Source organism: Thamnophis elegans, chromosome 4, assembly GCF_009769535.1.
Source record: "Thamnophis elegans isolate rThaEle1 chromosome 4, rThaEle1.pri, whole genome shotgun sequence".
Taxonomy (NCBI): Eukaryota; Metazoa; Chordata; class Lepidosauria; order Squamata; family Colubridae; genus Thamnophis; species Thamnophis elegans.
The window spans coordinates 113,028,365-113,055,957 of NC_045544.1; the positions used below are offsets into that span (position 1 = coordinate 113,028,365).

A 27,593-nucleotide genomic window follows, 5' to 3' on the forward strand; every position below is an offset into this window, starting at 1 on the left:
GTGTTATTAAAAAAAGGATAATTCATTCAGCACCTGCTGCTTTGAGATAAGAGCTCCTGTGCATCCGTAACCATTTCCACAGACAGATCAGTCACTTCATCTGCCAAAAAACACTCCTCTCTGGGTCAAGCAATTGGCAAAGCAAACTTCCCCAATTATTCTTCTGAGTATTTGTGCAAACTGTTTAACGGAAGCACATTTACATTTCTCTCCCTTTTTACAGTATAAGAAGGATGTAGCCTGCACAGACATTAAAATGGGTTAAATGGGATCTAATTTCTTTGTCCATTAATGCTTGAATTTAACACACCTGTACAAATAATGATTCTACAATTCTCGGGTGCCTTTAGGTAAAACAAGAGGAGGCAAAAAGAACATTTACTCTTCTTTGGTTGATCGCATAAGCCAAGTTAAGCAAGAAATTCCCAAGGATGGAGCTGTGTAATCCAATCAGCTTCTTGTCTAAACATGTCAGGCTTATATTCATCAAGAAGACATAGAATGATCAGTGGAACAGTGGACTAATTTACTTTACCGGTACCTATATTATGAGTGAGCTACCTAATCGAATTTGGAAGTTTTTAAGACGAGCCTAGCAGCCACCTATCATATTTTTTAACTTCCTATTTTATTATTAAAATAGTAAAACAGGCAATTAGATCATTGTTAAATTTTAATTAAAAGCATTGTGTCAAGACGTTTACTAGCACATCCTTCCTTTCTGTTTGTGTCTCCAATTGCTAAGTGCAGTTAAGCTATCTGCATTTTACCTTAAGCATTAAAAATTGTTACTGGTTTGTAACTAAATGCTGGATGCCATATTCCACATGTTTGAAACTTGCCTTCCTGTGTATAATGCTGAATATGGGAGAGCCATCCCTGCTTGGATTTTGTTCTCGTGGGTGATTTAAACTGGTTTTCCTACACAATGCAGCACTTTGGACTAGCTGGTCCTTGCGGTTCCTTTCATTCTGACATTCTCTTAAGAATTGTAGTATAGGATCTGGTTTTGTTTCTAATGATGACCGATTACTGTATTCTCTTTCATAGCCGGAAGGACTATTAGCTAATGATTACTATTCAAGATGCCAGGATGGTACTCTAATGGGCTGTAATAACAGCCTTGGGAGACAGGAGGAAGAGCCACAGCCTAGACAAAGGTCCAAAAAGAGAGATCCAAGTCCAAAGTAGGGAGGTAGGAATGCAGGTGGACAAAGGAACTCAGAAGGGATCCTTCCTGGTTCTCTGGAAAGCTTTCAGACTTGCAAGATTCTGTTATTATGATTTTATAGTAAAAGTAGATTAGTATTCATGGCTTTTTGCTTGGCTTCATGGCTGGGCTACCTCCAATAGGCCAATAGATACCTAGATACTAGGGGATATTAATTGGGGCACAATTGCATTTCTATCCTGCTTCTCAACTGCGACTCAAGTCTTGACAGCAACCTGTTGAGTTTCCTGTACATACTAGCATTGAATATGCAGTGTTGAGTTCTCAATGGACCAAGTGATCTGCTGTGAAAAGAGTAGTTTTTCCAGGACAGTTTTTACCTGCCTTGAAATATGCTAAAGATCTACTGAAACAAACGGGGTTGGATTTCTCTCTGACATTTTTCCCCACTTTTGGCAGTAAAATAGAAAACGAGTTTATCCAATGTCACAACAAAAATCGCAACATAGTCAAGATGCGCAATTGGAGGAGACCAGACCAGAAAGTATATAAAGTAGTAAAATGCAGAAAAGAATACATTGCTCCAGACCTGATGATGTTATAAAAAAGAGACGGGAGATAGGGATAACAACAGGTTTTGGAAATACCAGTCGTTTGTTTTCATTATGTGGCAACAACATTGTGGATTCATCAAGGATTCAGTTAAAATGTACTCCTTTGATAGCAAAAGATAAAAATAGTGGTGGTGATAGTGGAAAACAGCCTATTACTCAGAAAGTTTACTGCCAAATAAAAACCAAGGGAACAACAGTTGAGGCTTGGTATAGACTTCAAGTACCTCTGACTATAAATATTGCCTCTGTCATGTTTCCAGAGTCCACAACTCAGTAAGGCCTTGAAAAGTATTCAGAGGAGTATTAACTTTTTGCTTTCTCAATCTGATAATGAATTTAATTGAATAATGTAACTCTCCGTTGCCTGAGAGCTCATAATCAAGATGATCATCCTTTGATAGTTCCTTCAATTCCATGGCCATATTGTTGTCTGAGTCCCAAAGGCACTTTTTCTTTGAAAACATTTTGCTTCTTATCCAAGATGTTTCTTCAGCTCTGACTGGCTGGAGTGGAATGGAAGGATTGATAATTTATTCATATGTTTCCCTCTATCCGGTCAGAGATGAAGAGGATTCCTGGATGAGAAGCAAAATGCTTTCAAAGAAAAACCAGAAAGCCCAGTTGCCTCTTGAAAAAGCACCTTTGGGACAACTATGACCTGGATGACTGAGAATCCTCATAGACATAGGTGGAACATCGGTTTTTATCAGCCTACTTAAAGACCCAATAAATTAGGGTTTCCCAACTTTGGCAACTTTAAAATGTGTGGACTTCAAGTCCCAGAATCCATCAGCTAGCATGGGCTAGAACATGCTGGAACAACCCTCTCTTTTTGAGTGACCACACACACACACACACACACACACACACACACACACACACACACACACAAACAAACACATATATATTTCCAGTGGGAAAACAATCCCTGGTTGGATTGCTCGAGATCTCGAGATTAGGCAGATTCCAATTGTCTGAACCTATGAAGCTCCACACTAAGCTGTGGGTTTCTCTAATGTAGGGTGCATATATCCTGTGACCTCAGGATCCCTTCTTTTCTTTTCTGAGTCTTCAAAACCCTCTCTGACTGCTATGGATAATAAATTGTGAGATTTCCCATTTTGGGACTGAAACCATAATGTAAGCTCGCAATATAATCAAATATGTTTTTGAAAGCAAAGAACCTTTCCCCCAAACTGCCCCCTCTCCGAAATAGGAACTACACACAAGATGACACAACTTGTTCATTTTGTGCAGTTGCTCTTGTGGCCCGCTAGCAGCCAGCAGATCTGGCAGCAGATTCAGACATTGAAGAGGTTGGGGAGGAACATGGGCCAGTCCTGGAGTCTGGGGAGCCTCAGGTGAGGACTCTGTGTTGGAGGCATAGCGGGAACCAAGGCCATCTGGTAATTATTTGCTGCCTCCAGAATCTGACATCAGTGAGGCAGAAGAACAGCGGGAGCCTGTTCTCAGTGTGCGCATGCGCAGAGCTGCCAGAAGGCAAGAACAATTAAGAAAACAGGGTCAACTTGGGAGTAAGGCTTAGAAATAATTGGCCCCTCCTATAAGACATAAAAGAGGAGCAAACGAGACATAAGCTTTTTCAGGAAGCAAATAGTTCATCTGGTCGATTCAAGCTTTGAAAAATTCTGTTTAATTCTCTGCTAAGTTTGGCCTTGCTCTGCATTTGGCAATTAGGTCTCTGGCAACATTCCAAGGAGGTAAGGTGGGTGCTTATCAACATTCACCTGAAAGACTGTGGCAACTCGAGCAGACATCTGTCGGAACCTTCACAGACTGTTTGTGAAACCTTGTGGACTATTAATGACCATAATTTACAGCCATATAAATAAAAGAAGGTTTTTGGGACTAAGTGATTTATGCTTTCTCAAGAAGCCTAGGTCAGAACAGTTGCTTGTTTACTTTTGCCTTTGACAAATTATCCTGATCCATCGAAACAATCAAAATCTTTAATGTGTAAAATCCGACCACCAAACATGTCCATATAACTTCTCCCATCAAAGCCAAATTAAAGTCAACAGATCAGGCACAATAGAACCTTAGTAACATGTTGCAGAAAAGCTAGGGAGCCAATAGGAAAGGTGAATGCTATAAATCTAAACTACTAGTAGTTCCAAACGTTCAGAAAGAGGTAACTGGAACTAGTTTCCCCTTTCAAGCTTCAGAAGGACATTGTAAACTAAAGCCAAGACCTCATCAGCCCACTACATAAAACTACAGGACAGTCCTGGAAGTGTGTATGTAATGCCTTAAAATGTAGGAAGGAAGAAGAGTAACAATAGGAAGCAGTGGAATTGCAACTTCAGCCCTAATGAAATTCTAAAGCTCTTCTTTTTCTTATTTATAATGAGAGGATAGACCTTACGTATCTGCTCTATCCCTCTAGACCTCATCCCGAGCCCTTTGAGGAGTATAATCCTGTCAGAACTAACTTTCTTCAGGAAAGGAGACCTGGAAACAGAATAGCACTTAAAATGTATAATATAAATAAACAATATTTGTACGCTGTACAAAGAAAGACACGCCAAGCATTTAATTAAACAACAGCAGTATCCCAAGACGTTTTGGCCTGGCAGGCAGCACAGCTACCTGAGGGGATCTGAATTTTCATAACCTTTGGGTCTGGGTCTACCCCCTTTTTGCAGGCCAAATTTAAACATTTCCTGCTCTATGTCATGTTTCTAAGAGCCATATTCCTCTTTGATCCTTGCCCTGCTACACTTTCTATTATTCTACTATGTCTTTTCTATTGTGGGAAAATGGAAGGGGGGATTGTACGAAGTAGATGCTTTGTAGCCACAACAAAATTCCTTTCTAGAAAGCCAAGGTCATCCTTTGTCTCTGCACCTGACCGGAACTGAATGAGCAGAACATCCAGCATGGCAGTGGAAGATTGGACCATGTGATGGACTTGTGGGTGTGGGGGCAAGAGCATGAACTTTCAACTGGGTGGGGAAAACCGGGAAGCTTTCATATTTTGGTTTTTCCAGATGTGCCAACATGACTCTCTTAATAAATTGGAACTTTTGAGCAATACTTTGCCTTGGACTCTGATTTAATTTTGGATGCTATTTGGAACCCTGACACACTGCTCACTCAGTTCTGAATCTCTCATCTGTATTTCTTTTTAAAATTAAGGTCCGGTTTGAAAGGCCATTATTTTGACTCTATGCTACAGACTACCCTGCTTAGCACAGACTAAAAGAAAAAGAAAAAGCAGAAATTGTAAGAAGTGGCCAATCAGGAATTGTTTCATTCTTAGCCCTGTGAGGCAAATCATACACAGCTAGAAGAAAACACTTCTTGTTGCAGCTTTTTATGAAACCTGGCAGGTGGCGCTTTAAATTACACAAGCAGGTGCCCTGTGCCTTGCTCCAAGGCTGACAGAAGACTAGTCATTGCTGGGATTTTGAAAAGTTGAGAGCTATTTGGCTGGTTCAGGCATGCTTTAATTTTCTCCAATCTTTGTTGGTCCTACTGAAGCCTCTGCTTCCTACTGGGGTTGTTTTATGGATAGCTGGGAAGAGAAAGGCATTAACTGCTTTTGCAATCAGCGCTTTGGAAGTGGGATTATAAGAATTTCAGGATTTGCATGTAGTCACGGCAATTCTTTAAAACTTTATTAGCTAAAATCATTCTGCAGGCAACTGCACCTTGTAGAAAAGGTTTATAGTATTCACGTTGTGAATACAATGTAAGAAGCAAGAAGTAGCATGGTGGTGGGGGTTTCAGTTTCTTTCAGTATCTTCACTGGAGTTCTTAGAATGACCCTAGTATTTTTACTCACTTTACTGAGTAAATATATAATAAAACTCAATTTACTGGAGTTACTAGAAAGATCCCAATGGAGATACTTGAGTCCCTGAAAAAGGCTTGCTCCAGTGCCAGGTACCCACAGATATGGCAGGTTGAGTCTGGACACATCTGATAGTATCCAAGAGAAAATTAGATCTTTGGTCCACTGTGTCCAATATCCCAACCAGATATTCCACAGTAATTCTGGGAGATATGGTTGCATCATAACTGGAGGACAACAGGATGATAGAAATGTCGCTTGCAATATCACTGGTGGCTTCCAAGGCCTTAACAGAAAGGCCTTTCCCAGTCTCTTGATCTGAGGTCCTTCAGATTGGAGATACTGCCAAGGACTAAACCCAAACCCTGCATGTAAATTTTTGGGGGTGGGGGTGTCTTACTAAACCTGCCATAAAATTTTGCTTCACTTGTAGCCTGGTACAAAATTCTAGCTTCACTAAGTGTCTCGCAAATTGCATCCTAGCCAAAGCAAAAAAGCAGTGAAAATCTGAAACTGTATGATTTTAGAATATTGACTCAAAGTTGAATTTTTGAATAGTTTACAGTAATTCCTCTTCATTAAGATAAATCCACCTTGATTCTGAAAAGATTTTTAATATTATTTGTATGCCACTCATCTTGTCTAGAGGCTAATAGACTGTTTCTCTATGATCCCCTCTGCTGGATTGTAAATTCATTTTAATGACTCTATGGTTTAATGCAGCATGGTGGTCTTAAGCTTTTGTGAACCACACTGGTACGTAGATAATAAAGTGGAGGGATACAGATGTCAACATAAATACGCAGTGAATGTAAAAACCTGTATTTAATTGGCAGGAGCAATTTTACTTTATAGAAGAAATAATGCCTTTTCTCTTGTGTATCTGCAAGTAGGAGTATAAACTTTATCTGTAAAGCCAGATATACTCTGAGGCTATCAAGTAAACAACTGAAGGTCAGGCTAACACGGCAGATACTAAAAGTGGCAAGTTTAATCTTGCATACGAGGCAATTGTCACTTAACATTAGACTAAACCAAAAGAAAGCCCAACGCTGTTAAAAATAGCTGCAGCTGATATAAAAAGGTCTACGTTGCAGACACCTTATGATGGGGTGTCAAACTCGTGGTGTCACGTTGTCATCACATGACGTATCACTTTTCCCCCCTTTGCTAAAATGGGGGTTAGCATGTCCATCATGTGACACATCTGGCCGCAAGTTTGACACCCCTGCCTTATGATACCATAGATCTGAAACCCTGAAGGTTTCCAGGCTGTTACCCCTTTATAAATGATAATCAGAGAAATGAAATAATGGTCAACTCTTTTTTTTTTTTGCCTGTTATAGAAGAGCCAACAAAATTCATTGGATGGATTTGAATGTGATACTCAAAAGAGAATCCACTCTTTGAGATCAAGTGATCTAAATGGACCTTGTTTGGCTAGTTCAGACAATGTTTGAAGTAGGGCCATGGCATCTCCATTCTGCTCTGGGCCTTAATGTGCAAATGCAAAGCCTCAGGTGTTCTTCGCTAAATTTCAGTCCAGTCTTTTCACCATATAGGGCCCTTCTAGTCCATAGCCAATCTTCCTGTAGTAATCTCTGGTACCCACACCTGCAAGGGGGGAAAAAAGACGTAGTTCAAAAAACAACTTACGGAGAAGAATATGCAAATAGCCAGTCCGACTGGAAGATGCATTGAAACACATATTTCAAACTACCCCTATTATATCTATTATAGGAAAAGTATGTTTCCTTTGAAATAACGTAGCATCTGCATGTCTTCTTCGCTACCATCTGCACATGACACCAATTAAGTTTGCTTCATATTGCCCCATGTTTCAGTCCTCAGGTTATTCATCCCCAGTTCCCACATTACAGGGGACCCTGTTTTTTTTTCTTTAGAGCACCATGCTCTTCCATTGATACCAGAGATGGGAAACCTTGTAGCCCTTGGGCTGATTTCATTCAGCTTGAGGCTTAATCATCAAAAATCTTATGCAAGCTCAAATTACTGATAAGAGTGACCCGTCCTTTATCTGCTGAGATGTTATGAGGAGGAAAAAGTGGGTGCCAGAGAGGCTCCTTCCCCAATACACTTCTATCACGTTATTCAAGGGAATGTGGCTCTTGATGGGCTGCAAATCTTTGACTTAAACCAATCCTCCATTTCAGCTGCAGAGCTTTTTAGTTATTCCGTGACCAGGCTTTCCACACGATTAACTAAAACGTTCATGACTATTCTGTGACATTTGCTACATAATAATATTGTTGACAGTCAAGTGATCTTTTTATTTGCGTTTATGATTATTAAACTGAACTAAAGCTTTTTTTTTCCAGATGAGGAACTATAACCCAGAGCATATGGTTTCCCCCAATGTATCTTGTGGAGACAAAGAGAACCCATTAGCATATCTCCTATTTTGCTGCTGGAAAATAAAGTTCTTAATCAGTGATTCAATGAGGGGTTGAAGGTGCTGAATAAAAACAAGGAAATAGACGTATGCGAGCTATAGATTTTTCTGAAAGATGGCTGGCCTATATGTTCCATTATTTTGAATAATGTGTGGGCTTTATGAAAATCATATTCTTTTTTTTAACATCAGGTTCTTGCCAATCCAGAAGATCAAGTATGAAAATTCTAAATCATATATACATAAAAGATAAGATTTATAAGTTCTGAAAGACATACTGTATTTTTCAGAGTATAAGACGGACCTTTTTCCCTCAAAAAAGAGCCTGAAAATCTGGGTGCGTCTTATACACTGAATACAGCATTTTTTGCCTCCCAAACCCGCCCCCTTCACCAAAATGGCCATGCAGAGCCTGTAGAAGGCTTTCAGAGAGCTTCTGAGGGCTGGGAAGAGCAGAAGTGAGCAAAATACGGGCCATTGTTTTGCTCAATTTTGGCCCCCAGCCCCCAGGAGCACTTTACAAGCTTCCTAAAGGCTATGCATGCAAATTTTTTTGACAAAAAATGGGTCCGTTTTTGCTTGTTTTGCCCCCCCCCCCCCCCCAAGGAGCACTCTACAAGCTTCCTAAAGGCTATTCATGCCTTTAAAAAAACACAGGCTGGTTTTCGCAAAAAACAGGCTGTTTTTGAGAGTTTTGCACAGTGCAAAAACTTTTTTAAAAAATTTGTCTCTTCAAAACCTTGGTGCGTCTTATCCTCCAGTGCGTCTTATACTCTGAAATATATGGTACTTTTTAAAATAAGAAAGGTGAACATAGAATCACTTCATTTTTACTTCTGACTGATATGTAGGATAACTACATACATGCAGATCAGAACAGAATAACAGAGTTGGAAGGGACCTTGGAGGTCTTTAATTCCAACCCCCTGCTTAGACAGGAAACCCTATACCATTTCAGACAAATGGTTATCCAACATCTTCTTTAAAACTTCCACTGTTGGAGCATTCACAACTTCTGGAGGCAAGTTGTTCCACTGATTAATTGTTCTAACTGCGAGGAACTTTCTCCTCAGTTCTAAGTTGCTTCTCTCCTTGATTAGTTTCTATCCATTGCTTCTTGTCCTGCCCTCAGGTGCTTTGGAGAATAGTTTGACTCCCTCTTCTTTGTGGCAACCCTTGAGATATTGGAACACTGCTATCATGTCTCCCCTAGCCCTTCTTTTCATTAAACTAGACATACTCATACCCAACACAGAGGTGGGCTGCTGCCGGTTCGGGTGAACCGTTAGTTCTGACCACCGGCCGAGCCTGCCTACCTGCCCTGTTGCTATCCTGTCCTATATCTCTCTCTCTCTCTCTGACTTGCTCGCCCTGCCCATGCAGCCCAGCTGATTTCCGTGTCTCTCCCACTCGACTCACTGCGGCTGCCCAAGGAGGTGTGCTGGAAGCTGCCTGTATGAAATCGCAGTGTGTTTGAAGCTGTAAGCAAGTGTGGAAGGCACACACACGAGCAAAGCACGGATGCGTTCACATTTTTGGCTCTGCACAAGGGGAACTGGTTGTTAAATTATGTGAAGCCCACCTCTGCATACACACATAAACTGGAACACTATACAGAGCCTCTTATTTGCCTAGTTGCAAAGGATAATATGATAATATTTTTGGTGGACCAGGAACTATTTTATCAGACACTTGAAATATTATACTGGGGAATAGGAAATGAAACACAGGCAATACAGATAAGCTTATTAATACTGAATAAGATGACAGAATTGGTAAGGACTTTGGAGATCTTCTAGTTCAACCTCCTACTCAAGCAGGAAACCCTACTACACCATTTCAGACAAAGATTTGCCAAATCTCTTCTTATAGTGTTGGAGCACCCACAACTTCTAGAAGCAAGTCATTCTATTGATTAATTGTTCTGTCAAGAAATTTCTCCTAGGTTGGTTCTCTCCTTGATTAGTCTCCAACTGTTGCTTCTTGTCCTGTCTTCAGATGCTTTGGAAATGTATAGGTGACCCTCTCTTCTTTGTGGCAGTCCCTTAGATATTGGAATATTGCTATTATATCATTCCATGTCTGTCATTAAACTAGACATACCCAATTCCTGCAACTGTTCCTTGTATGTTTTAGCCTCCAATTTCCTAAATATCTTTGATGCTCTTCTCTGCAGGCTTTGTAAAGTCTCAACATCTTTTTTATATTGTGGCAACCAAAACTAGATGCAATATTCCAAGTGTGATCTTACCAAGGTATTATAAAGTGGTAGTAACACATCACATGATCTTGAATCTATCGCTCTGTTAATGCAGCCTAGGGCCGCATCGGCTTTTTGGTCAGCTGCAGCACACTACTGGCTCATTTTTAAGTGATTGCCCACTAGGACTCCAAAATTCATTTTGCAGTTACTACTATTGAGCCAAGTATCACCTATTCTATACCTGTGCATTGGTTTTTCTTGCCTAAATGCAGAACTTTTCTTTTTTTTGTCACTGAATTTCATGTTGTTAGATAGAGCCCAGTGTTCCAATATGTCAAGTTCCTTCTATATCTTGAGCCTATCTTCTGGAGCAGTGATGGAGAACCTTTTTATAAAGGTGTGCCAAAATTGTCTGCATGCCCATACCCACAATTCAATGCATCATGCACATCTCCACATGCGTGTGCGACACCCCCCTGCGCATGCACGCACACATACCCTCATGGGAGGTGCAGTTGGCTCGTTGGGCCCGTTTTTTGCCCGCCCCAGGCTCTGGAGGCTTTCCTGAAGTCTGGGAAAAGTGAAAACAGCCCCTCCAGCCCTCTGGAAGACCGAAAATCAGTTGGCCGGCGTGCGCATGCTGACCTTTCACGTGCCAGCAAATATGGCTCCGCATGCCACCTGTGGTATGCATACCATAGGTTCGCCAGCACGGTTCTGGAGTATTAGCTATTCCTGCCAGCTTGGTCTTGACTGTAAATTTGATGAGTTCTCTTTCTTATCACCTTTTCTAAATCATTGATGAAGATATTGACGAGTATCTGGTCATTCACAAAACAATTACCAATTATCAGCAAACATTAAAACATGGAATATGTTAGTTCTATATGGAATGCGGAAAGGTATTTCTAGCAGACGATGTATACATAATACTGGAGGATGGGTAAGTCAGCAAATTCTCTATGTTCTTATATTGCCCCATAATAGCACTGCCACAAACTCTTCCTGGAGAAAAGATGGAGTTGGTATTTAGCTCTTTTGCAATTTCTATTTCCTTGCTCTTGTTCTGCATGTTACAAGTTTGTGGTTGCCTCTGGCAAGTGGCTGCTTCTGGTGGTTGCTGGCACTCATAACTAAATACAGGGTTGCCACCCACAGGCTTTGGAGAGGCAAATGATACAATTTAGGATGGGCTGTCCGTCACTTGTTATACTTTGAAATGATTTTAAATGGGGCTTGCAAGTGGCAATAAACAAAACACTATCATTTTCTCTTCAAGGCTGGTCCTGTAATCAATTATTCTCAGCTATCTCCCCCTTCCCTTTTCAGCTTGTTGAATGAGCATTGTTTGAAACAAAGCTGATGCAAATTCTTAGGTCAGAATTAGCAACCTGATGCTTTCTAAATATTTTAGACTATAGCTTCTAGAAGCCTTAGCCAGAATGGCAAGAGCCTTAAGAGCTATATTCCAAACTGGAGGCAGAATATAATCAGGACAAAAAACCAAGGCAGGAGATTGAAATTGTCAAGAAGGCAACTGTGGCTACATGACCAAAGCTTTGCCTCTTTGATGATTTACAAAAGGAAGAGGTGGATCACAGCTGCCATCTTGATTTTGTTTACCACCACTGCAGAGGCCCTTGAATACAATTGCACTTTATTTAAATGAAATACAGTTAATATATTCCCTTGTAATGAATAGAAGAAATTACCTTGAGGAACAGTAGGAAGAGCTGAAAATGATCAGATAAAAGAAACCCAAGTTTGGGGCAGAATTGTAACCTGAGAAAGCATCTGAAACGAACTGCTCATGAAGAAAAATGGAGGAGGGAAATACATCCACACTTGCAAGATTCTGTTATTATAACCTTATGTTAAAAGAAGTGTTAGCCTATATGACTTTGATTTCCTAGTCTGATCAACTGAAGAAGAAGATACACATAAGTAGCCACTGTGTATGTACTTGTGCTTCAACTTATAAAGTGTAAGTTGGTTTTCATGGCTAGCTTTCATTTTCTATCCCACGCTATAACATTAAAATTAGGTAGAGAGACAGTGAGTAACTCCAAGTTGCCTACTAAACAATGTGATGAATGAGCCAGGTGTATCCAAGTTTTTAATTTCTGAAGCACAGCCTCCCCGTAGCCCACTGAGAATTATCTTTTGCATATGGATTTAATAATGGACTTATTCATTTATATGGCACTTAAATTCCTCTCTCCTTTATTTTTTCTGTTTCTAACTAGAACCATGTTGAGGATAGAGTCTGCTTTTTTTTATTTTGAGGATTAATTCTAATTAAGGATAGGAAAATTTTCTATCACTTTTAGAACCAGCAAAGGCACATATGTAATCACTAAAAGATGCGGTTCAGTTCCTAACGCAAAAACAAGGAAAGCCCAGATGCTGCTTAAAAGTGAGTTGTCATATCCTACCACCAACCTCTGCTGATGAGCACTGGTCATAAGTACAGCATGATGAGGGAAAGCTACCAAAATTTCGGAGTATAAGACGCTCCAAGATTTTGAAGAGGTAAATTCTTTTTTAAAGTTTTTGCACTCTGCAGACTTCCCAAACCCTCTGAACGCTTCATTTTTTGTGAAAAATGGGGCATGCAGAGAGTTTGAGAGGCCTGTAAAGTGCTCCTGGAGGCTGGGAGGAGGCAAAAACGAGCGAAAAAATGGCCTGTTTTCCCCTTGTTTTTGCCCTCCCCAGCCCCCAGGAACACTTTGAAGGCCTCCCAAACCCTCTGCACATCCATTTTTGTGAAGGGTCAGGGTTTTGGGAGGCCAAAAATGCTGTATTCAGTGTATAAGATTTCAAACCTCTATTCTGGGGGGAAAAGGTACGTCTTATACTCTGAAAAATATGGTATGTAAACATACTAGAAGCATCCAATCTTCAAAAACACAATCACAACAAAATCAATCTCTTGTTTAAATCAAACCCTAATAATTATTGAAAGATCATTTTTAAGTTTCATCTGGAAAGCCGGTAGCCTATGTTTGAACCTGAGCGCCACATGATGGGGTGAGCTCCTCTCCTTGCCCCAACTCCTGCTAACCTAGCATCTCGAAAGTATGCAAATGCGAGTAGATAAATAGGTACCACTTTGATGGGAAGGTAGCAGCGCTCGATGGCGTCATGCTGGTCACATGTGGAAATGTCTTCGGACAGCACTATCTCAATGGCCTTGAAATGGAGATGAGCACCATCCCCTACACTCAGCAATAACAAGTGGAGTAAAACCCGCAGGGATTCCTTTACCTTTTTGGTTTTTTTTAATAAAAACAATTGCAGCCATAAGTTATACATAAATATCTAATTGTGTGCCAATTTTTTAAATTGTTTCTGTTTCTTTTGTAAGCATTGATGCCCACAGTGGGGGTTTTTTGGGAGGGGGAATACAGCTGGGGATGAGGCCGAGCTGAAGTGCCATTAATGAAATATTGCCATCTCTGCAGGAGCTCAATGAGATATAATCACTCCATCTGGAAGGTCTGTGACAGTTCTGAGCCTGGTTTTAATCGCAGAAAGAAAAACCTACAGTCCAAAGGAGCTAGAATCTTCACAAGGATGGAATGGACAGATTTATCTGCCCCCCAAACATTATTGTCAGAACATTAATCATTAGGTTCAGCCATAATAAAGTAAAACATTCAAGGACAGTTTATTATTTCAAAATCTATACCATGACATGTCTGTCATTAGCTCCTCCTGGTGTCATATTGAGCTCATGTGAATCTTTCTCCCTCAGGAAAAAAAAAACCCCTTTCTCAAGATTGTAGTAAATCTCAGCATCTCCTCTGGCTTTACAAACGTCACCTCTGGCATTGGATGTATAAACTGTAATCAGCTTTCACTCCTTTTATATGGAAAGTAAAACTTGAATTGCCTATGGAATACTGCACAAATCTCAAGGAATGGTTTTTCAATAAGATTTTGGAAATGCGGAGCTGTGGGCTGCCTGAACAGGGCCAGCCTCATTGTACACAATAAACTCTCAGGTGAATGGAGAATTAATGGTGCCCATAACTCAGAAGTCAATCACCAGGTTTGGATAGAGGAAGTCTTAAACAGCCTCTGACCTCATCAATTTAAAAAAGGATCAGATGAATATGAAGAGTCCTGCTGAATCAAACTAAAAGTTCACCTAATGCAGTATTCTCTTACTCACCGGCCAATTGCTACTGTTGGGAAATCCAAAAAAGGGACAGCAGCATCCCCCATCCACAATTACTTATGACCAATACGCAAACAATAAGTGATTCTAAAAAGTATACATATTATATCCAGTATGACTAGTCTCTGTGAAAGACTTATTATTCATAAGTTTTCCTCATCATTCAAAGTTGTAGCATTTTCTTAATGACTTTCTTAAGTTTAACTATGTGCTGTAAGTCTACAGAGATTCTCAGTCATCCAGGTCATGGTTGTCCCAAAGGTGCTTTTTTTTTTTCAGGAGGCTACTGGACTTTCTTGTTTTTTTTTCTTTTGAATTAAAAACAAAAAGGATTCAAAAGAATGTGCTGTGGAAATTGCTTAGTTTGACCTGTCCTCACTCTCCCATCCTTGCTTACTTTTAATGCCTCCAAAGCAAGCAAGAAAAGCCTTTTCCTTACTGCTGAGCTGGTGGAAAACCATTGCAATTTAAGCCAAGAATTTTGTGCTAGATGGAGAAACAACAGGCAGCTTCCTACACAGAACCTATAGGAAGGTGTAACAGGGATTCAGAAACAGACATCACTGGAGAATTTAATATAGAGAGAGGCTGCTGATTTCCCAATGCAGCTTTATTATCAGTTCATAATCCTAATTTATACCTATGGAATAAAAATGGAGGAAAACATTTTCCTGATTGAAATGAAGCTGTGCCTCTTTCTTTCAGGGCAGACTGGTATGGATGAATGTTCCCCTAGCTTTATTTCTTTATTTATTTTAAAGGATTTTCCAATCTCGTGAGTGGAAGGAAGGGAACCGAGCTCTCTGTCCTGCCAAAGGCCACTTTTGTCTTTTGCTTTTAAAGGCTACTATGAAGGGCTGGCCAGCTTGGATGTCATCAGTTCCCAGAAATGCCCCTCCTCTCCTCTACAGGCACTTTGGCAGCCGTGTGCGCTCAGGCATGCAACATTTCTGGCCTGTGTCCATGTTAATTTTCTACTTGATGGCACACAAATCGAAATCTGGTCTGGAGGAAAGCTGATCAACTCACTACATGGTAATTAATTCACAGCAAAGACAGGCAGTTCTGCAAGGTGTCAATGCCCTCCCCTCCACCCACCCCGTACAGCAGCGGAGATGAGATGTCATCATAACGTAAGAGATGTAAAATTTGGGTATCTTGTCTACCTCCAAATTTACACACACAATAAAAACACAATTCTTCCAAACGGAGCTGGCCTTGAGTTCCCTACAAGGACATGAAGGTGTTTACGAACTGGATGAAAATCTCAGGGCCCCCACAAGAGGAAGAACACCTCCATTTCCTTTCAATGATGAAGGGGCAGCAGACAGGAGAACACTGCCTGATAACAGGGAACTTGGGTTGGCCATTTTTTTTTTACTATGTAGTTCTATATATTCGGGCTCTGAAGGCTGGATAAATATCACGAAGAATGTTATCTTTAATCTTTTCAAGAAGACACAGTTTTGGTGAAAGTGGGATTGGGAGATAAATTAGGTGAGCAAGGAGACAAGAAAAAAAATGAGATTGTTCCTACAAAGCTCCTCCAACTTACCTCAGTCCACTTGCTGGAGGTAATCTGTTTCCAGATAAAAAAGTCAATAAAAACAGTCTGGAAATAGACTCTAAACTCTCAGATATTATTTAGCCAACTATGAAACAAATAGAAAACTGCTCTTCCAAAAGAAAAGCATACCTAATCCACCACAAACTTGGGTTTCCCTCTCAGTTTAGGCAACATTTCCGAAATATTCCATAAAGCTAAAACAAAGGATTAAAAAAAAATTAAGTGGCACTTACATCTTGATTTCCTACGAAAAGTCAGAAACTGCCATTTTAGACATATAAACATTTGGAAACAGAAATTAAGATTGTGAATCAAAGCACTGAGGAGCTCCAATAGGGCTACCCCCTAAGGTCAAAACAAAAGCAATTCCTTCTGCCATGCTGGTACATTACTCAATCTTGGAAGATCAAGCAACACTTTCACAATAAGTAAGTTGTTCCATTTATGTTTGGCTCTTGGAGACAACTGCTGAGGAAGGAGAAGGAAAAGGGGATAGAGTGGGGAGGGACGGCTTTTTGGTTGCTAAGGACATACAGCCCACCTTTTCAAGTGAGAACAATGGAGGACTGATTGGCCAAACATGAAAGAATTGAACAAGCATCTAGAATGTAAAATTAAATCTTTAGAAAATAGAATCAGGGCTGCTCAGTACGCAGCCTACTGCCCCAACAGCTTTCTCCTATTCTTTCCACCATTAATGTCTACAAATGCTTTGGCCACTGTTGATTAGTGCTCCAAGACCTAGCTTGTGTATATGTATATGCAATATATGGGAGGAAGTTGTTCGTATGTTCTGGAAGAACAGCAGTAGCAGCTTTTGCCAACCAGATGATCTCCAGATAGGCTGACATCACAATTTTAAGGCTTTCCAGTCAAACATACTAGCCAACCTGGCTGAAGAATCTGTGAACTATGCTCATAGCATAATTGGACAGCACCCAGATTAAGAAAGGTTGCTCTATAAGCAAAACTATGAATTGATACAATTGAACCTACCTTTAAACCTTTCCCATCCCAGTACCCTTCAGATGTAGTCTAGCATTATGTTTCCCAGAGGGAGCAACTAGAAGTCTTGGAAAGTCTACAAAGGAACTCCCAAAATGCTTCGCCTGTTGATATTCCCAAGAAGCTGTCCTTTGTTTTCTCAGAATATAAAGGTTACACCTCATCATCACTGAGAGAGGACTTGAGGCCTTAGTCTCTCTCACTTCAAACTTTCTCACAAGAGCTGTTCTTGCGAAGATAAAGCTAGGGGAGACCACCAACACGCCACCTTCACATCTCAGAAAAAGATAGGATATAAAGGTAATAAATTAAGGTTTTCTTCTCTGAACTTGACTATTTTTTCAAAGATATCCAAATTAATAATACCCTTTGCATATATCAGCAGAAAGTTACAATTACTAGCTGTGCAAAGAAAGGATTCTGTCCTGAATATTCTGCCAATCACTTCAATGGATGGAACCAAAGTTCCATAGTCGTGGTGATGAAATGGTTAAAATGAAGTATTGCAGGCTGACTCTGCCCACAACCAGGAGTTTGATCCTGACTGGCTTGAGGTTGACTCAACTTTCTGTCCTTCTGAGGTTGGTAAAATGGGGACCCAGATTGTTGGGGGCAATATGCTGACATTTGAAAACTGTGCAGTTTGTGTTGTAGTGCATTATGGAGCAAAATATAAGTTTAAATGCTGTTGCTACTGCTATTATATTACTGCATGATAGGATGGAAAAGCTTTTTCTCCAGCCGTTATAAAGATCCATATTTCAAATGTTTTTAAAAAACTCATTTTTTAAATTTAGCTTCAATTACCCATTAACTCCCGTAATATTTTTAATCAGCTGCCTTTTTAATGATTGCTGTTAACTGCTTTAGAATTGGTGATGATGAGAAGGGACATATATTATAAATTACTTTAAATAAATAAATGTTGAGAATGCGGGAATATGGATGTATGGATGTATGGATGTATTTTATGGATGTATTACCAGCTTTAAAGATAGCAGCTACTGAAACTGCATGAAGATGGAACCACTGTCAGAAAATTTTGGCTGTATCTGTGAAATATGCTGTCAGACTCCACATGATGGCAGAATCAGAGTGATGTAGCAATTAAAGTGTTGGACTAGATCATGGTTGCAGTCTGCTAATTGGTGTCCTGAAGATCAATAATCTCACACAGGCTCTTCACCTACATGACAAAGAATGCTTCCAAAGTGGAGGACTGGTTTTGTTTTCTCAAAGGGAAATATAGTTTCCTGCCAGATCACCTTAATTCTGCTTCAATTTTCTATTGAGATGGTGGTTCCATTTTAAGTTATGTCCTCAAAAAAAAAAAAAAAAGGTCAATAGGAAGCATTGGTACCAGGGCAAAGAAAGCTGTTGATGAAGCCCCATTCTCCAGGCATAGACTGAATGGGGAGAAGCCCAAGAAAAAAGAGAATTAACCTAAAAAGCTAAATATACATTGCAACATTGCATTATTTTATTACCTGCTGCTTGTTATTTTTAACATTCCATTAAATGTAAGTTTGTATCAAGAGTTTTGAGATTCTTTGAATGTAATGTTCTAACCTCATAAAAAGGGGTAGTTTTTTCTTTTCCAAATGAAACAGTACAGCCCAAATACTTTCCTGTCCTCATCAACCACGCAGTATCTTCTAAACACCAATCTTTAGAAGGAGCATTTGTGGACTCATTAAACAAAAGCTGCACAAACCCAGCCTTTGTGAAGCTGACATGCAGGCGTGAAACCATTGCAGGTGGCGCAGTGGTTAAATGCAGCACTGCAGGCTACTGCTAGATCAGCAGGTCAGCGGTTCAAATCTCACCGGCTCAGGGTTGACTCAGCCTTCCATCCTTCCGAGGTGGGTAAAATGAGGACCCAGATTGTTGGGGGCAATATGCTGACTCTCTGTAAACCGCTTAGAGAGGCCTGAAAGGCCTATGAAGCGGTATATAAGTCTACTGCTATTGCTATTGCTATTGCTATTACCATTGCCTGTGGCCAATTAATTTAGGGTAGATAAAAAAAGGAAAGTAGCCTTCTTAAATGCCAGCAACTAAATGTGGAGAACAACAAACCCGAAGAGTTACCACCATTTGTATAAACAACTGGTCAACACTGGGCAGAAAAAGTTGCATTTTAAGTCCACAGCCAGCCAAAAGATATAAACATGGATGGGAATCAAAGCACAATGACTTGTTCAATTTATTCTAAGCACATTTTTCTTAGCAGAGACTGCTAAGAACCCAAACTGCAGCTGCATGGCAGGTGGCACAAGATTTCATCAGTGACTGCCAGAAGCTTCCACCGGAGCGCCTGTTCTTAACTATCTTCTGATTTGATTCATTTCAAGCTCCGTTAGTGTAGTGACAGGGTTATAATGTACTCAGTTCCTCCTTCGTGATAGTATTTCTTAAGATTTTGTCTGTTCATGTTTCTCTCTCCTTCACCACCCCGAATTGATGTTGCCTGAGAGGACTGAGGAAATTTCAGAGACGTTTCTTGCCCTCACCAGTGTTAAGGGTTTGGGTGGGTGTGCTCTGGAATAGGAAGGGGGTTTAAGATGGACATTGTTCAGGGCCTTATCTTGCGTTATTTTAAATCGGGCTTATGGTCCAGTGGAGAAAACTATGGGAAGATGAGCTTGATGTTGGCTTGGGATAGAATAGCAATAGCACTTAGACCTATATAGCGCTTCTTAGTGCTTTAAAGCCCTCTCTAAGTGGTTTACAGAGTCAGCCTATTGCACCTAACAATCTGGGTTCTCATTTTACCCACCTCAGAAGGATGGAAGGCTGAGTCAACCTTGAACCTGGTGGGATTCAATATGTCAAACTGCAGGCAGCCAGTGATCAGCGGAAGTAGCCTGCAGTACTGCACTCTAACCACTGTGCCACCACAGTGGCGCAGTGGTTAAGAACCCAAACTGCAGCTGTATGGCAGGTAGCTCAGACCGCACAGATTCTCTCTTGCCTAAGCAAGAAGAATTGCTTAGGTAAGAGAGAGGCGAAGGAAGTCATTTACAAGCCTACAATGTTCTCCCTGCTTTCTCTGGGGGTGGGGCAGAGGGGCAACTTCCCTGAAAGATAGATAACAGAATGAAATACCAAGTTCTCCTTTACCTGATTGGCAACCAATTGCCAAGGAAGAGTACTAAATTGGTACAGAGAGAAGTTTTAAGCAGTGAATGCATTTTTCAACAAGCTTGTCGATTTTAATTTGGTTTTTCTATGTGTACAAAATACAGATATGCGGTGGGCTGACAGAAAAGCTTCCTGTCTTGTTGAGAGGTGGGAGAATCATCAGAAGACGAATCTTTAAAGTGCCTTTTGATTTCTGTTACATTTGCTATTATGGGCAGGCTACTTTAATGAATCAGCAGAGGAGTGTGGCACTCACATGAGGCCCAAAGTATTTCTTTTAAATCCTTTATGAAGTATGAAAACTAGGAAAACATTCTACTTTCCTATTAAATAGTCAAAACAATATGTCAACCTAGAATTAAAAGGGAGAGACTCCTGCATTCCCCCTTTTTTTTGCAAGATCAGAAAAGCAGCAGTTATCCATCCAGTAATATCAATAAGCTTGAAAGAAATAAAAACACAAGGTTTGAGGTATAAATGTTAAATCGTATGGCTATGCATTCTTTCAAAATTATTTGGAAGAAATGTTAGCTGAGAATTGCAATCCCAATGCACCTGGAAAATCTCAGTATGGGGAATGAATTTAGTTGGATCTTGAGGCAGATATGACCAAAAATGTATCCTGAGGTAAATTTAATCCATCCTTCCTGTCCTAAAGACCAGTATACATATTCCTCTTTTCCATGAAAAGTATTTTATTTGGAATAAAATTTTAGACATACAAATCAAAACAATTATTAACCTGATGGAAAGAGTTTCAAAAACAGAAACATATGAGCTATGCATCAATAGTCAAAATGTAGATGAAAAAGCTTAGGGGAGCTTTGTAAGTTTATTTATGACAAGAAAAAAAAATGATGAGGATAATGATGATGAATTGGCCACGTGCTAGAAATGTTTCCCACAAAATGAACGAGAGGCATGGAAATATACTTGTATAAATACAGCCTGGACAAAAAAATCATGGCTTAAAGCAGCAAGCAATTTTATCTAATACAGGTAAATCCTCAACTTACAACGGTTTGTTTGGTGACCTTTTGAAGTTACAACAGCACTGAAAAAAGTGACTTACAACAGTTTTCACACTTATGACCATTGCAGCATCCCCATGGTCACAAGATCAAAATTCAGACACTTGGCATTTGATTCATATTTATGACAGTTGCAGCATCCTGGAGTCACGTGATCACTTTTTGTGACCTTCATACAAGCAAAGCCAATGTGGAAGTCAGAATCACTTAACAATCATGTTACTAACTTAACAATTGCAGTGATTCACTTAACAACTGTGTCAAAATAAGCTGTAAAGTGGCAAAACCTGCTTAATAAATGTCTCACTTAGCAACAGAAATTTTGGGCTCAACTGCGGTCATAAATCAAGGATTGCCTGTATTGCCAGGGATGCTGGCAATTGCTGCTGAAATGTGAAGATCAAGTGGAATCTATAAAACATATCCTTGGCAATTTTTTCTACAAATTACACCATTTGACTTACCGTATTTTTCGGAGTATAAGACACACCTTTTTCCCTCAAAAAAGAGAGTGAAAATCTGGGTGCGTCTTATACACTGAATACAGCATTTTTAGCCTACTGAAACCCCGCCGCCTTTGCAAAAATGGACGTGCAGAGGATTTGGGAGGCTTGCAAAGGGTTCCTGAGGGCTGGGGAGAGCAAAAAAGAGCAAAAAACTGCGCCACTTTTGCCCCACCAAGCCTCCAGGAGCACTCTATAAGCCTTCCAAAGCCTCTCCATGCCCCCCCTTTTTTTTGCAAAAAACGGCCACTTTTTTGCTCATTTTGCTCCCCCTCCAGCCCCCAGGGGCACTCTATAAGCCTCCCAAAAAAGGCTTCTTGCCTTTTGGGAGGGGGCGAATGAGGCGTGCATAGGGTTTGGAAGGCCTGCAGAGTGCAAAACCTTTTTTAAAAAAATTTATCTCTTCAAAATCATGATGCGTCTTATAAGCCCGAAAAATACGGTAATACTGGTAGGTTATATCCTACAACTTGATCTGCCTGATCATCTTGGTGGACTTGAATAATCTCAAAAAAAGTACCATAAATGAAGTCTCTGGATTATTCTAGGTACACTCACTGAGGATTTAGAAAGTAACTTGCTCACATTTCCATGTCATTTTAAATGGCTTCATCTACAGAGTTTCTGTCTGGTATTTCACCCTATAAAAAGTACAATTTGGTTTTTGGTGTTTTTTCCCCTCTCTATACCTTTATGAAGGCTGACTTTTGTGAAAAGGACAGTCTATTGTGGGTTTCTTTTAAGGCACAGGTCAGGTCTCCATGCAATGCTAGAGACCATGAGGTGTCTAAGAAATTTCTTCAAAAAGATATGACTTTAAATTCGGGGAAGCACCCACATCTAGAAATATGTCCTGCCTTTCCCATAAGATTAATTCATTTGGCAAAAATGATAAGAATCTGTTGGAAAGACTGTAAATTCTACATGGACCGTAGAAAAGTCTGATAATTCAGAGATGATAAAATGGGATGAAGAAAAATTGACATTGCCATTACTCAATAGAAAAAAAGAATGGAAATAATTGTATATTTTCTTTTTCTTTTTCCTTTCCTTTCTTTTTATCTTACTTTCTATCTCTTTTTTGCTTTGCATACTTGTGTGTATGTGTGTGTGTGTGAGAGAGAGATCGAGAGAGTGAGAGAGATTTTAATCAAGTCTGCAGCAAGAATGATCCCCAACTGAGGTAAAAGTGAGATTTTCTAAAGTACATCAAGCTTTCTAAAGACTGCTTGGAGGCTTCTCCACAATATCATCTTATGCATTTCATGCTGCTTTAAAATATACTCTTACACTCTCTTTAAGCGCTTCCTCTCCTTTGCCTCTTTGTAAGGAAAATGAGAATAATTAACAACAACAAAAATAGCACTTCTTTGGTATCTCTGAAACAGTTTGAGGGCGGGTGAAAATGTGACCAAGAGAGAGTGAGAGAAGTTGTTAAGGAGGGGAAGCACCCTGCTCTTATTTGCCTTTTGCTTTTTGAGTGTACAAGACATGTCCTGTACCATATGTACTGCCATGAATAACGATTAAACGTCTCATCCTTCTTCCTTGATTGATCTCTTTATTGGGCCATTAGAGAAGCCTTAGTTTTCTCACTTATTGCAAATGCAACAAAGGTTTGGTGCTTGGGAAAGATTGGCAATCAGATTTTTTTTAAAAAAAATCTTGTCTTTATTATTTTTATAAATAAACTTAAGGTAGCAAACATACCTAATATCCCTTCCTCCTCCTATTTTCCACACCACGACCTTGTGAGGTGGGTTGGGCTAAGATAGTGACTGGCTGCAAGTCACTTAACCAGCTTTCATGACTAAGGCGGGACGACAGCTCACTGTCTCCTGGTTTTTATCCTGGTGCCTTAACCCAGAGGTGTCAAACTTGATTTCATTGAATGCTGCATCAGGATTTTGTTTGACCTTGGTGGACCAGAGTGGGTATGGCCAGCTCAATATCACTTGTGTCAGGGGCGCCTGTAGTGGCCAGAGAACTCTGTCAGAAAAAACAAACTCCTGAGCTCCGTTTTCGGCTACAATGGCTTCCTGCAACCCTCTGCCACCGAAAATGGAGCTCGGGAGGGCCACCCATGGCCCTCTCAAGATCCATTTTAGGTTGCAACCGTTTCCTGCAACCCTCCACCTGCAGTCCTCCCAAGCTCCATTTTTGCTGGCAGAGGCACCGTGGACCGGTTCTTCGTTCTTTCCAGGACAGCCCCACGGGCCAGATCTAAGAACCCTGCGGGCCAGATCAAGTCCCCGGGCCTTGAGTTTGACACCCCTGTCTTAACCACTAGACCAAACTGGCTCTTTTAAAAATATCATCCTTCCCATCCCAAAGTTAAAATCCTAAAATATCCAGAAATGGGATAATAGAGAAAAGTACTATTGCTTCAGGCCTTCCCTTGGCTGTCTTATTCTTTGATAGATTTAAATTTATTCTAGACTTTCCGCCAAGAGTATTAACCCTTGGGTTGAATTTATGAATAGGTGAACAGTACAATGCACACATAATGGGGACTCCCTTTTTTCTCTTTCCTTCTGCAACCCTCTTTTCAATTTGACTCTGAAGAGTTCGCCACCGTCTCCAGCACACGGTGACTACTGTGTGTAAATTTATGATTGTATCAGCAGATTGATGTAACTTTCAGTTTAGTGCAAAGCTAGGAGTGAATATCAATCTTATTTCTGTGCAAAGTACAGGAATTCCTCACAATTAGGAGGATATAGGACAGTGATGGCTAACCTTTTTCTCATGTGCCGAAATTGTGTGTGCGTGCATGCCCACACCCACATTACAATGCCTCCGCCCGCTGTGCATGTGCCCCCTCCACGCATGCACGTGTGTACGACCCCCCTGTGTGGCCTACTTGGCCTCCTGCACCACGGGGGGGGGGAGCTTTCACCATTCCCAGGCTCTGAGGCTTTCCTCAAGCTTCTGGGAGGGCAAAAACGGCCTCCTCTGGGCTCCTGCATGCACGGCAGAGACCCAAAAATCAGCTGGCCAGTGGGAGGCGCGCACACATGCACAGAGGAGCTGAGCTGGGCGATGGCTCGCGTGGCCACAGAGAGGGCTCCGCGTGCCACCTGTGGCATGTGTGCCATAGGTTCGCCATCATGGATATAGGATATGGTCCCTAGATAGATTTGAACTATAGTACCTCTCTCTTTAGAAAATAAGTATGCACATTAGGAGTATGTTACATGTAGCCAAACAAGACATTACTAGAGATGAATTCCCATAAACCATTCCTACTGATTATGCTGTCCAGAAACAAAGCAGGTACAGCTGCTTATCCCCAATTTATATAGTTTGAAGAGCAATATTTGGGAGTGGTGTTTATCAGTAGCTGGAAATATACATTATTTCCTGATCACTGCTGAAATATCAGTTGAGACCATCCTAGAGAGGGAAAAAGCAATCTCACAACTTGCCCTATATATATCCTGCAGTTTTAAAGGGCAGACTATTCACCATTCAAATTCCAATGGATGTTGTGGTGGGGTCAAAATCTCCACACAAAGTAGACAATTGCATGGAAAGTAAATTAAAGAAACTGCTGATTCCAGTTATCTGATCTATATTTCATAACATGTCCTTTTTTCCTGGAAGGATGAACATATGAAGAAACAATTAGAAATCTCATCAAACCATAGATACTCTCTGTAAACATACGTGACTGGTTATTTTCAATAGCAAAATGCTCCCTCTGTCACAGACAAAGACTTCTGATCTAGAAAGCTTTTTTTCTTTAGCAATTTTCCGATTCTCGGCTATCCAACACTTTCTCTCCCATTCACCTGCTAACAAAGGAGGGTACATACTTACACAGTTGCTAGTAGTTTATTACCTGAAATGACAGCTATCTTCCATGAGCCATGCTCTTCCTTGGCAATTCTCTCTGCCTCTTCCATGAGCAGCATTCCAAATCCCTAGAAAAAGAAATAGTACAGAGGAAGGGAAATGTAAGTTTCCAGAATACAGGGAGTTTATAATTTAGAAATTAGCTGGCAGAACATTTAGAACAGAGGTGTTAAACTCAAGGCCTGTGGGCTGAATCTGGCCTGCCGGGTGCTTAGATCTGGCCTGCGGCAAAGGGCTGCAGGATGACGAGCTGGCAATGCCTACTCCGGCCTCACCCACCTTGGCCGTGCCCACTTGGCTCTCTGAGGTCAAACACAATCCTGATGCGGCCCTTAATGAAAGCGGGGTTGACACCCCTGACTTAGAAGGTAGTATGGTGAACTATGGAGAAGCAGATAGGATTGAGGAAAAGGAAAAAAATGATTTAAAATAACTCAAACATTTCCTTGTTTTTAACAATTACACCAGCTCCTATGGGACAGCTGCATTGATCTGTTACGGGGGTGGGGGAGATCCAAAACCACCAAAACAAAAACAAAAAAAACCCGAAGGAGAATGTTGAGATATCCTTTATCAGTACAACACATGTGCCTCTGAATTGGTACATGGATGCCCACTATATTGGCTCCTACCAGGCATACAATGAATAATGGGAGCATGACTAGAGAACATTGGCACCTATAGAACACAAGCAACTGAAATAGATGATAAATTATTTAGCATTAGCAAATAATGCTGCCTATAGCATGGCTATGACTCAGGCTCATAATCTAGTCTATATTTTCCCAATCTTTCTAAAATTACAATCCGAAAACCTCATTTGAACAAAGGCATAATGGATGTCAGAAGATGCCCTGATTGGCACAGTTATGTCAAGTAATTTGAAAGTTAAAACTTTTTCTGTACATGCTAAACCTGGAAAAATGCCACATCAACCCTAGAAGCAACTTAATTAAATGCCTAAGGCCAGGCAAATCTTAGTGAAAGTATATAAAAGGGATAGGTTTGTTAAGATATAGAGGTTGTTTTGGGACTGCATTTGAACTGTCTGAATTGGAGGTAGTATGTGAACAGAGGAGGAGGAGGAGGAGGAAGAGGAGAAATAATAATGATAATGATATAACAATAATAGGATGCTGGCAGCAACCCATATCAATCATCAGAACCAATCAATGATATTTGTGATACATTTTTAAATGTTCAGTTGACTGAGCTTCATGTTTAATGAATAAAAGTTTATACTACTACTACTACTACTACTACTACTACTTATTATTATTATTATTATCAATTATTATTATTATTATTATTATACAATTGTATCACAGCGGCCAGTTGTTTCGCCGGATTTGGCATTGGTTACTAGTCGGGCCCCACCCAGGGGCCTAGGACGTCGTAACGTATTTTCGTAATATGCGTGCAGATCCAAGCAGTGCAGCTTTTTGCATTTGACTGATGGTGATTTTGTCAATTTTTAACTGTTTTAAATGTAATTCCAGTGCTTTTGGAATAGCACCCAGTGTGCCAATTACCACTGGAATTACCACTGCTGGTTTGTGCCATAGTCGTTGAATTTCGATTTTTAAGTCCTGGTATTTTGCGATTTTTTCATGTTCCTTCTCGGCGACCCTGCTATCACCTGGTATTGCGATGTCTATGATTGTGACCTTATTTTTCTCAACCAGTGTGATGTCTGGTGTATTATGCGCCAGTATTTTGTCGGTTTGTATACGGAAATCCCACAAGATCTTGACCATCTGATTTTCGGTGACTTTTTCAGGCTGATGTTCCCACCAGTTTGTTGCTGTTTTAATATTATAATTTTTGCACAAATTCCAATGGATCATTTGTGCTACTGAATTGTGCAGCAATTTATAATCAGTCTGCGCGATTTTTTTACAGCAGCTGAGTATGTGATCAACAGTTTCGTCAGCTTCTTTGCAAAGTCTGCATTTGGCATCATCAGAGGATTTTTCGATTTTGGCCTTAATGGCATTTGTGCGGATAGCTTGTTCTTGCGCAGCCAGGATTAGTGACTCTGTTTCTTTCTTTAATGTACCTGTTTTTAACCATAACCAAGTTTG

At 40.4% G+C, this 27,593-nt stretch overlaps 1 protein-coding gene across 1 annotated transcript in view; it reads right to left on the minus strand.

Annotated features, from left to right (window-relative positions):
• Positions 1–6,306: 6,306 nt before the first annotated feature.
• Positions 6,307–27,593, minus strand: part of ELP3 (elongator acetyltransferase complex subunit 3) — a 104,759-nt gene continuing 83,472 nt past the window's right edge. The window contains exons 14-15 of the mRNA XM_032216720.1: positions 25,496–25,577; positions 6,307–7,216 (exon numbers count right to left, since the gene is read on the minus strand). Coding sequence (XP_032072611.1) covers positions 7,140–7,216; positions 25,496–25,577 — 159 coding nt within the window. The 3' untranslated portion in view covers positions 6,307–7,139. The remainder of the gene's footprint in view (positions 7,217–25,495; positions 25,578–27,593) is intronic.